The 10,607-nt window shown below is 37.8% G+C and overlaps 1 protein-coding gene across 1 annotated transcript in view; it reads left to right on the top strand.

Moving 5' to 3' along the window:
• The first annotated feature begins 5,328 nt into the window (after positions 1-5,328).
• The window catches only part of LOC134826219 (proton-coupled zinc antiporter SLC30A2-like), a 35,563-nt gene continuing 30,284 nt past the window's right edge, over positions 5,329-10,607 (top strand). Inside the window, exon 1 of the mRNA XM_063838515.1 lies at positions 5,329-5,492. Within this exon, the coding sequence (XP_063694585.1) occupies positions 5,346-5,492 (147 nt within the window). The 5' untranslated portion in view covers positions 5,329-5,345. The remainder of the gene's footprint in view (positions 5,493-10,607) is intronic.

The raw sequence follows: 10,607 nt of genomic DNA, 5'->3' as shown, positions 1-10,607 counted from the left end.
GCCAGTGTGGTACTCCATCTTACTGGCCAGCTTTTTTACCAGTCTTTCAGCCTCACTACCCATTCCACCAGAAGTCGAGAACACTAAAGGTGTGAAGCTTCCTTTCTCCACTTCAAGAACCCTTGCGTTGTAACATCGCTTTTTCTCATTTTCATGGGACTGGTACATTGCTGGGATCGATTTGCTTGCATTGGAGGGGGCTGGGGCATGAAATACCCTTACATCAAAATATGCCCTCTCTGAAGCATTCCAAATCGATCTTGCAGAAATGTCCAGCCTAGCTTGGTCTCCAAGTACTGTTCCCTTAGGCAACTTCAGACCATCAACTGGAAGAAGAACTGGCTCAGTCTGCACATCCTTGCATTTCACAGTTCTCATTAGTTCAGCAAAGGTGTCTCTCAGCGAGTTGTGCCGCAGTGACACATATCCACCGAGTTTGCAGATGAGCGCATGGTTTGCTGAGTACTTTTGGCCACACGTACATGTCTTAGGGCTGTCCTTTAAGTTCAGGTTGTACCTGAGAGCTAATGCGTCTGAGAACTGTTGTTTGTTCATCAGATATCCATACTCTTTTAAAGGTAGTGCTGTTAACCAAGCACTTGCCCCTTTCTCAGCAGCTAGTTGGAACATCAACTTTGCCAGTGGTGTTGACTCGAGCTCCTGGCGTATTTTTTACTTTCATTCGATTGTATAGAATTAGAATTAGAATTAGAATCAAATTTGTATAGTGTTCCTGGTTGGAGGACTTCGCCACTTCGACGCGCCGCGCAAACTGGCATTCTTGCTTCGCATCGAAGATGACGAAATGGTTGCAGAGCAACAATCTGGAAGGGTTGACATCGTCAATCAACATGTTCAATGTTTTTGGGGAAAATTTGTAATAATTCCGTTTGCTGCGACATGGCAATGGACAAAAAAATGTTTTACGTTTTAATGTAACAACATCGTATTTGACCATTGTTAATGATCAGGCCCGGCGCGCGCTACTTCGTAGCACTTACCATCAAGAAAAAAGCGGAACGCGCTACTTCGAAGAAATTTAGACGAGTAACATCCGTCAACATCGTAATCATGATTTTTTTCAGCTTTTAAAGTTTCTTCAAAATTTAAAAAGGAAAAATAGTTGATTCACGATGTCAATCCTTCGCAGCTCGGTGAGGCACAGTGGTGCATCTCGCCGATCTACCGAGACGCATTATTTGATGCGCATTATTTGATGCGCGCATTATTTGATGCGCGCATTATTTGATGCGCGCGCGACCCAGTAGTGCATCGCGCTACAAGAAAAATAGTTAAATAAACTTGTATCACGTCGTGACCTTCTCGGTCGTTTCACTACAAAGTTTCTACGATACAGGGGAGCCGCGCACTCGAGTGCGCGGCGGGTCATACAACGTATGACAAAAACAAACTAAGTAAGAAATATTTAAAATTCATGCTATCTTAATTTGTTTTGTAGGTTTATAACCTACCAGGCCGCGCGCCGAGTTGGAATCGTCGACGGTCCTTGACATACGTTGCATGCCATTTTCGCGCGCGAAGCCGGATACGAAACATGTATCAAGACGGTCCTAATATTTGAAACAAATATTTTACGAGTATCACCCGTTAAAATTTGTTCAATCTTTTTAAAATTAAAACTTATGCATTATGCATTGGCGCGATGCATCGTTACTCCACGCCGCGCGTCTAAATTAATCATCAAATAATGTTCCTCGCAACCACTTCACTAAATAAGCAGGATGTAGTTACTTCACGCACAGGGGGAGCTAAAACCAGGTTTTCGATCAAACGCTACAATTTGTAGTCAAACGTCGCCAACAGTTACTTTCGTTCAATGAAATTGCTGCATTTTGCCTGCCATTATGCATAATTGAATTTACAAGTGACAAGGATGAAGGAGGCACCACTGGATCCTGCTTAGCTGTTATGTAAATGATTAATATCGTCAATTGATCTTAAATTGTATTGATATATGACATTTTATTGGTTAATTGCGTAATTCAATTTTAAAATCTTCAAAGGCTATGGTCCCAAATTTACCCGGCGACCCCAGGCTATTATATTTATGTTTATAATCTTAGAGATTCGCCGAATAGAGATTCGGTTAACAGGTGATACTCGTAAAATATCTGTTCCATATATTGAGTTCTCGGCGCGCGTCCTGGTAGGTTGTAAACCTACAAAGATTCGGCGGGATGGCAGGATGAGCGCCGCCCAGTAAGTCCCAGATATTTGCTGCAACTTGCTTCCTTCGCAACTTTCTTCTTGCCTATCCCTTTCAGAACTCCTGCGCACGCCCTTGAAAATCTCACGATTCACTTGTAGCTTTTGGTCATTGCGTCAGATTTACAACAATGGTTTGAAGTTAAGCGACTGAATGCTACAGCATACAGTGTGTTCTTTTTAAGAGCTACATGAGTCTGACTTCACATTTGGTAAATCCTGCAAACCCTGCAAAATTTAACTTGAGACAGGATTTGAACTGAAGAATTACCAGTGTCTCTAGCTTTAAATATCTTTTTGTATTCTGGTAGCCTCCTTTTTTGCTTTAAAATTTATGGATAGACACTAGCATGTCTTTGAGCCAGTTGCAGTGGCGTAATGAACCAGTAATATCAAAATGTTCAGTTAATCATAAAGCCTTGTATGCACTTATTGCAGTGGCGTAACAGGCAACGTTACGCTACTGCAAAAAAGCTGAAAAAGCACCCCCTGTTGGCGCCCCCTCAGCTCCCCTTTTGGTGCCTTTCCCTAAAATTGAACAAATTAGATGATTTTAGAGAAAAAAAAACGCTTGAAAAATCTCTAAAATGCACAGTTTTGCATGTACTATAGTTAAGTTTTTCCAAAACTTTTGTTACGCCATATGGCATATATTAAAATCAACACTAAATGCGATATGAGCTGTGAGAATTCACATTTATTGCACAAATTGCAGGTTAATTGATTTTAAGTTAGTGGGAAAAGAAGTAATTTTGCAGAAGTTGCAAAGTGAGAACCTCAAGCAGAAGGGATCAAAGCTATCATCAAACTTTTTGCTGATGATGTTAAAATGATTGTTAATCCTTTTATTAATCTAACAGCTTTGCTTTTTTTTTGTTGCTTTGTTTAATTGATTATTTGTTTAATTGTATGCTATGGTCATGCAAATTGGTTCTTGTAATCCTAAGAATCAGTACTTGTTTGGTGGTGTGCCTTTGAGATGTGTTGAAAGCGAGAAGGACCTTGGAGTGGTCTTTAACACCAGTTTCAACTTTGAGGATCATGTGTTGCTCCTATAAATGCTCCTATAAATACTTTAATTAATTGTTTGTTCCGTTATTATTTTTCCTTCCTCTTTTCCTTGTCATCCCCTTTAGTTTTAAGATTCTTGCTATAAATGGCTACAGCTAACACTATTAATGCTAAGTACCAAACAACAAGTGGGAGGTGGATCGTTGGTATACCATTAAATCGATTTAACACCGCAATTCCAGTCGCAAGCCTGGGACCACTACTAGCATAGTCACAATTCATCTACAAAGCTGCCATATAGCCTGACTGACAATTTTCTCGACTGACTGACAATGTTTCTTCTTTTTCCCCATTTAGAATACAAAGATTAGTACATTTTAGCTTATGATTAATATTATATTTTTACCTATAGTTTACCTAGAGTGAGAAAGTGCATTGCTAAAGCTAATGGTACCATTGCCTGGCTTACAAGAAATATTATATTGAGGGAAACAAGCGTTATGCTGTGCTTGTATAAGTCTTTAGTAAAGCCTCATATAGAGTATTGTTCACAGGCATGGGCTAGGCATGGAAACTGGTCACTGATTCTTGAATTGGAAGGTGTTCAAAGATCGTTCACCTGTATGATTGATGGATTGGGACACATGACTTACAGAGAAAAAAAAGGAAGCAACTCACGGTATCACTCTCAGAAGAGACATGTTTCATCATTTACCGGAATTGCAACCAAATATACACAATAAGGTTTGGTACTTTATCCGTACATCCCCTTTATCCGTACATCCCCTCTAATAGCATGACTTACAGAGAGAGACTGGATAAGCTGAACCTCACAACCCTGCTTGAACGAAGGGTTCGTGGAGATCTCATTGAGATGTTCAAGATCCAGGAAGGCTTTGTGGGTTATGGTTCCGATTTATTTGGTCGTTCTGGTAGGACCATTGCTGCTAGATCAAAGACTCATAGATTCACCACAAATGAGACTGATTTCTTTGCCCAAAGGGTCTTACACTATTGGAACAGTCTACCACCACTTGTGAAAGCTAGTGAGTCGGTTACTGGTTTCAAGAGGGGATTAGATGCCTTTCGGCTTCATGGATATCAGGCAAATAAGCTTGGCCACTACTGGGAACTGTCATATGACATCTTTGATAGAATAGATGTGTCTGTGTCTAATAGGAATAGTTATGTAAGTTATATGAAAGAGAATCCATTGGTAGCTAAGAGGAAGAAGGTTAATATCAAAGGTATTTAGTTGAATTTTTTAAAAGTTTGTAATTATATGGTTTCAAACATAAAGTGTTCATTTTCTATGAATTTCTTTTTGAGATGCCCAGAGAGGCATTATTTATAATGTTATGTTATGTTATGTAGCACATGGTTACATCAATTATAATAGACCTGTTGAATAATGATAGTGTGTTTATAGGAGTTTTGTAGTTGAATTTGGCTGGCCCCCTCCTTAATCCCTCAAGTCGACAGAGGAGACATTCCATGTGCAGATGTGAAATCTCACACAGACCCAATGGATCCTTAGCTACTCCCTAGACTAAATGACACTGAGATTCGTACCCTGGAACTTCTGTACAGTAGTCAGAAGGTCTGGCCACTAGGCGCTTGGCCATTGAGGCATGGTATATAAAAGTTTGGCTGTACCAGCAAAATTGTGGGTACTTAGTTCTAGAAATACATTATTTTATATAATTTTTTGACAAATGGCTGAAATGTAACACTTGATTTATATTATATATATAATAATTAATTAAATTTTCAAATTTAAAAAAAAATACGAGTTTTTGCAGTTGAATTTTGAGTGGTTTTATTACTATTATAAGTTCAGGTGATTACAATTTGTCAAGCCATCACAACCGAATAATAGTTGCAGGTCTTATCTTGAATCTAACCCTTGAATTTAACACTAGCTAGATGGATTATTGATAGTACCCGACCCCTTGAAGATTCATAACAACCAACAATTAATCTTTTAACAGAATCTCAACTAGTTTTTAGTTATTTGATCCGGTAATCCTTTCTTCAAATGGTCTGATAAAGTCTATATAAAATCAATTAATCAGTTATCTAACCATTATTTCTCATTAGGCAAGTCAATGCCACGAAGAAACGACGATTTGGAACCGATTATAGATGATGCAGAGTTTACAGACTTTACAGAGCTCCGTGATCCAGTTTCTGTGACGACACTCCCTGTGACAACAGAGCACTCAACTCTCCTGCCTTATTCCAGCTATTCTCCGGTAACTTTGTAACACATTCCTTCTAGTTGTGGTTCCAAGTAACTAAAGATATCTTTGTTTGTTTAGAGCTGTATGTTTGTCTCACTCCATGTTTGTCTGTTTGTTTGTTTTCAGAAATTTGTCCCCAGTATAGCAGGAACAATACATGTCCGAATGCACATACAAACTACTATCTCTTCAGAAGGATGTATATGCAGACTTTATGTTAACTAAATATTTGCTAAACCGCATGGTTGCGAAAATATTAAGAGCTCTTTGTGATATTTGTACTGGAGGTCTTGTTTTAATTGTCTTCTTTATAGTCGATACCAGATTTTAGTGTTATTTTCAGTAACCTGTTCCCTAAATGTCAATGTCCTACAAATAAATTTCTGTCGGTTCGAGTTAGGAACCGACTAAACAGCCGGATATCAATATATTTTCCATTTTGCCGATCATAGATATAACTCAGGAATCGGGACTCACATCCGAAACCCCTGACCCGAATCACAATATTATCACGATTCGATATTTTTGGTTTCAATAAAAAATGGTGAAAATCTGAGTAAAAGTCGTTAAAACACTTATTAGATGAAATAACACAGCAAAGGTGCCCACTGCAACGAGCAGTTTAGACCATTACCCAACAAACATACCCTGATTATTTATAGTCTAGGGTGGGTTTAATATTATGTTCAGCTCCAAATCACATATTGCAGCAGGTTGCAGAGTTTTGTTCCTCTGTAACCCTCACTGAAATAATGCATGTTCTGCGTCTGATAAACCGTTAATTAATTTGACTGGATTATCAAGAAGTCCAAATTTCAGCTCTTTAATCTAGGAAATGCGGACATTAACTCATGAGGCGGTTTAAATACATTGTTCCAATCGGAGCCTTCAATAATATCTGTTTATATTCGTTCATTAATACCCGTCTTTCCTGGACATTTAGGATAACTCATTTGGAATGACACTTTTCGAAAGAGAACTAGTTAGTTCAGTAGAGGAGGTTTTTAGTCTTGTTGAGAGATTTTTATTTAGAAGAGGTTTTGGACTGGTGAGTTAGGTGAAATACAGAGATATTCTTACAATCTTGTAATCGGAACTTTCATCGGAAAAGAATTATGTCTAAGATTATCAGTTGAGTTTTCACTTATGTAAAGGTCTGAGGAGGAAATAACTTGTGTTGATCCGCTAATAATGGCTTTAAAAGCAATCTACTTTACTTAAAGGCTGTTTGAGCTTGAGCTTCAAATATTTATTGGTCAGTCATTTGAAATTGTTGCTTCATCAAAGCTTTTGAAAGAATCAATATTACGATTTGATGGTGAAGTAACAAGAGTAGAGTAAAGTGACATGCAATTTGCATATCAAACTTAACCAGACAGCTGAGCTGCGAGACACAGTAGTTCCCGTCTTGTCATGCACGTCTGAATATCAAAGCAAAGTAGTTCCCGATTACAATAGTTCCGATTCACTTACTAGCTTCGCGTGCAAGCGCCCGTAATCACTGGATCAGACGTGACACAATAGTTCCCATTTTTAGAGTTACTGAATCGGAGCCAAAACTAAAAGGTGCGGTAAAAGTGCACCTGCTTAAAATTGTTTTATGTGTGGCAAATGTGGAGGAAAAAAGACGATTAATAAGGTGGACAATTCGCTAAATTTGCAATTACTTGAGTTACTCTCAGGTTCGATTATTCGACAGCATTAAATTAAACTAATTGCAACATTACAAATCTATTACACTTATTGAGGACGTTACAATGAGAATTGATTTAATGTATTAAGAGGGGTCCTAATCCTCCTCTCGTCATAAGATGGCATTTCTTTTGTTTGAAATATAAGATTATTGTTTTTCACTTAAAGAGAGGTTTTACTACTATAGATATAATATATAATATAGATACAGTGCAGTCATCCCGCCCATCCAATCGCAATAATTTCTTTGAGAGTAATTCTAGATTTATATATATTGAATTGTCAGAAAACTCAGAGGCAACGTTTTACGTTATATTATAAACTACGCTGTTGATTAATCCAACCTGAGCGTGCCTAAAGGCTGAAATATGATAGAACGAATAACGGCCGATGGTGCAAAAAGATGCAGTGATAGGTCAATAGTGCAATTCCGCACCCACCGCACTTATATGTTGCCCCTCGATGAATCCCCATAATAATTGCCGATTGAACATACTGGATCTTGTTGGTACAAGTTTTCAGCTTGGTTAGATTGTAATCCTTGCTTTGCAATGATACCATGTAATATTTGAAATGATGTAAAGTCTGACTGATTTGTGTCTGAATACTACAATATCAGTATTTTTCTGCTGTTTGTCGAAGGAATGAAATATTCGTAATGTGGACTTTACAAAATAATCCTGTCATGAGTGTTACAATACGTACTCCTGTCATGAGTGTAACAATACGTACTCCTGATGAAATTTGTACGGTGTACGCTGTTCAATTGTAGTTTTAACTGATTAACAACATAATGATATTTTTTAATCAATATTAGTTCACTAAAGTACTAATGTTCAGTACTAAAACCAACTTCTTACTTATCATTGTCATTTCCAATGGATCATACCGTCTAAACATTTAACGATTGTTTAATGTGTTATTGGTTGCTTGATGCAAATTTTTACATTTTACTGTATGTTTCATCTACCTTATTTTCTTGATCTCAGCGGTTCCTGAATGAGAAAATACGTGGTCAATGCTTTAGTATCCCTCGTATAGTAAATATTGTATAAATAGCAGAACATCAGTCCTCAGCTTATCATACTTATTCTTCTTCTGTGAACCACTTCTTTTTAGCTACGCCTATGTTTTAATGGTCCACGTAGTACATTGCCAATCTCATCTCCATTTCTTCAGAATAATATTCTTGACCAATTATGTAAAAGTTTATTGTGGCCCACCTTTTAAAGGTGGACTTTATTAAGAGATCAGACGGAGAAGCTGTTTGCAATTCCTTTTGACGTTACGTTCATTTTGGCCCACCTTACCTGTTAATATTACACTAGTCTCTGTGCGTGAGATATTAATATCGGACCATCCTGTTCAGTTTGTCGGTTGCTTTGATCTTGTGTATACTTTCTGATCTCCTGAAGGATGGTGGACATCTCGAGGATAGTGCTCTTCATCTGACCTCATCTCCTGACTGTTCATTATTGAGACTCTGGCCTTTCTGTTCCTCGCTACATTTTGGGAAGTGATGTGACGGCTCTATTTACCTTACCTTCCGTACAGGAGAATACGGTAATTTGTGTATTTGCTGAGATAACGGGACATAGTGTTACGAATAAAGGGAATGTACATGAATCAGCAACTGAAACAGTGTCAGTTCCACAACTCCAAAGTGTCACGTGGCTTGTCACGTGGGTTGTCACGTATGTTGTCACGTTACCATGGTGATTCTCTACCCCACCTTGAAATCAGGAGTATTATTGTTGTCGTGCAACAATACACAGAATACTGTACGTAAACTATAATTTACCTTTGCAACCTGAATTTCCGATTTTTGTTGATAGTTGATAAAATTTCATTTGTTTTGTGTCGCCCTAATAAATTGACTCTTTATAAATAAATAGATTTTCATTAACAAGATTGGATCGTTCTCATAAAAACAAACGCTCGAAGTTATTGTTGTTTTGGTCTTTATTGTGGGTTCGCTGGTTTAAAGGTCAAGATATAAAACTTTCTTAACGTTTTGTTTCGAAATCTTTCAAGATTTCAACAACAAAAATGACAGTGGACCAGTGGATGAATTGACTTTTTATGACGTGACGAAAAAAATAATCACTAGTTTAATCGTTGTCAAAAATATTAGGAATTAGCCATTGCATCCATCTGCCCGAAATATTTCCAACCCTTGTTTGGTCGCTCTTTTGACCCACAAATCAATTCGATAATAGATTTTGTTGACTTTAATGATATATTTTCGAATATTTTCCATTCTTCCACAATATAATATTAAGATAATATGTATATCGACTTCAGAAATTTGTCTTCCTGAAGTCGATTAGAGGTGGTGGCATTTAGAATTAACTTGAAAATGAAAGCAGCATGATTATACGTGTTCCATGCAGATTGCAGATCCAGACGTAATTTTATTGTAGAGCACTGCGTATTCATTTAAGTGACCACCTCGCACAATTGTTTGACGTGGTCCTACCCACCATTTACTCCTCGAACATCCGCAATTGAACAATCTGCACTTGAACAATATCTTGTTAATTTACTAATTTTCTTGTTAATTTACTAATTTTACCTGAGATCTTAGGGCCTGTCATGATATCATGGATCGCTTAGGTTCCACCAGGAACTGGTAGTCCTCATAATTCTGCGGCCTCTATATATCGTCATCTCGCACAACTCCGTAAGACCCTTGTGAGTTTGGCATGTGAAAATTTGCAGCCTTCCAGACATTGATTGGGTTAACGAGGTGTCGTACGTCACCTCAAGATCGGGTGACAGGGGGCTGACCAGGCCAGAACCCAATTGATTGAGTCTGTGGTAACGTTATTATGAGCCTGAGGTCACATGACTGTGAGGTCACGTGACTGTGACGTCACCAGAGCTTGTTCTCCGTTTTTGCTTGTGAATGTGGGTGTAAGTACAGCTGTACTGTAGTTTATATCTAATTACCCCCTATTATAGAAACCGTAAATTTATTTTCTGACAGAAAGCTAGAAATTTACCAAAATATCGACATTGTTATAAACTTATTTTGATGAACATTCCTGAAGCTGACCTAAAATTGCACGAGAAATCGATTAAACTTGGTTTCAGAGCTCAGCAATGCTTCATTATAGTTATACCTTAAAATCCATTTTTTATCGATACAATCAACATTATGATCCTGTTGATTAATTATTAACAAGTAACAATTTTATTTACTGATCTTCTTATTTGTGAAGCTATCCTCAATACATATGCAGTTACAAAGTGTGATAACCGTTTCAACAGGGGTCGAATTCACAAAAATAACGTAAACCATTGATTTAAAGCAACCGCCTCTTCTCAAGGACAAAAGAAAATCGCGATTATTTGGGCCAAAAATCGCGGCGCCGCGACAAGTCAAACTAGGCAAAATCGCGGCGAATTTGCGGAGCTAAGTCATAAATTCGT

The sequence above is a fragment of the Bolinopsis microptera genome, chromosome 2 (assembly GCF_026151205.1).
Source record: "Bolinopsis microptera isolate Bmic1 chromosome 2, MBARI_Bmic_1.0, whole genome shotgun sequence".
NCBI lineage: Eukaryota > Metazoa > Ctenophora > Tentaculata > Lobata > Bolinopsidae > Bolinopsis > Bolinopsis microptera.
This window is presented reverse-complemented; position numbering and strand designations above follow the sequence as displayed.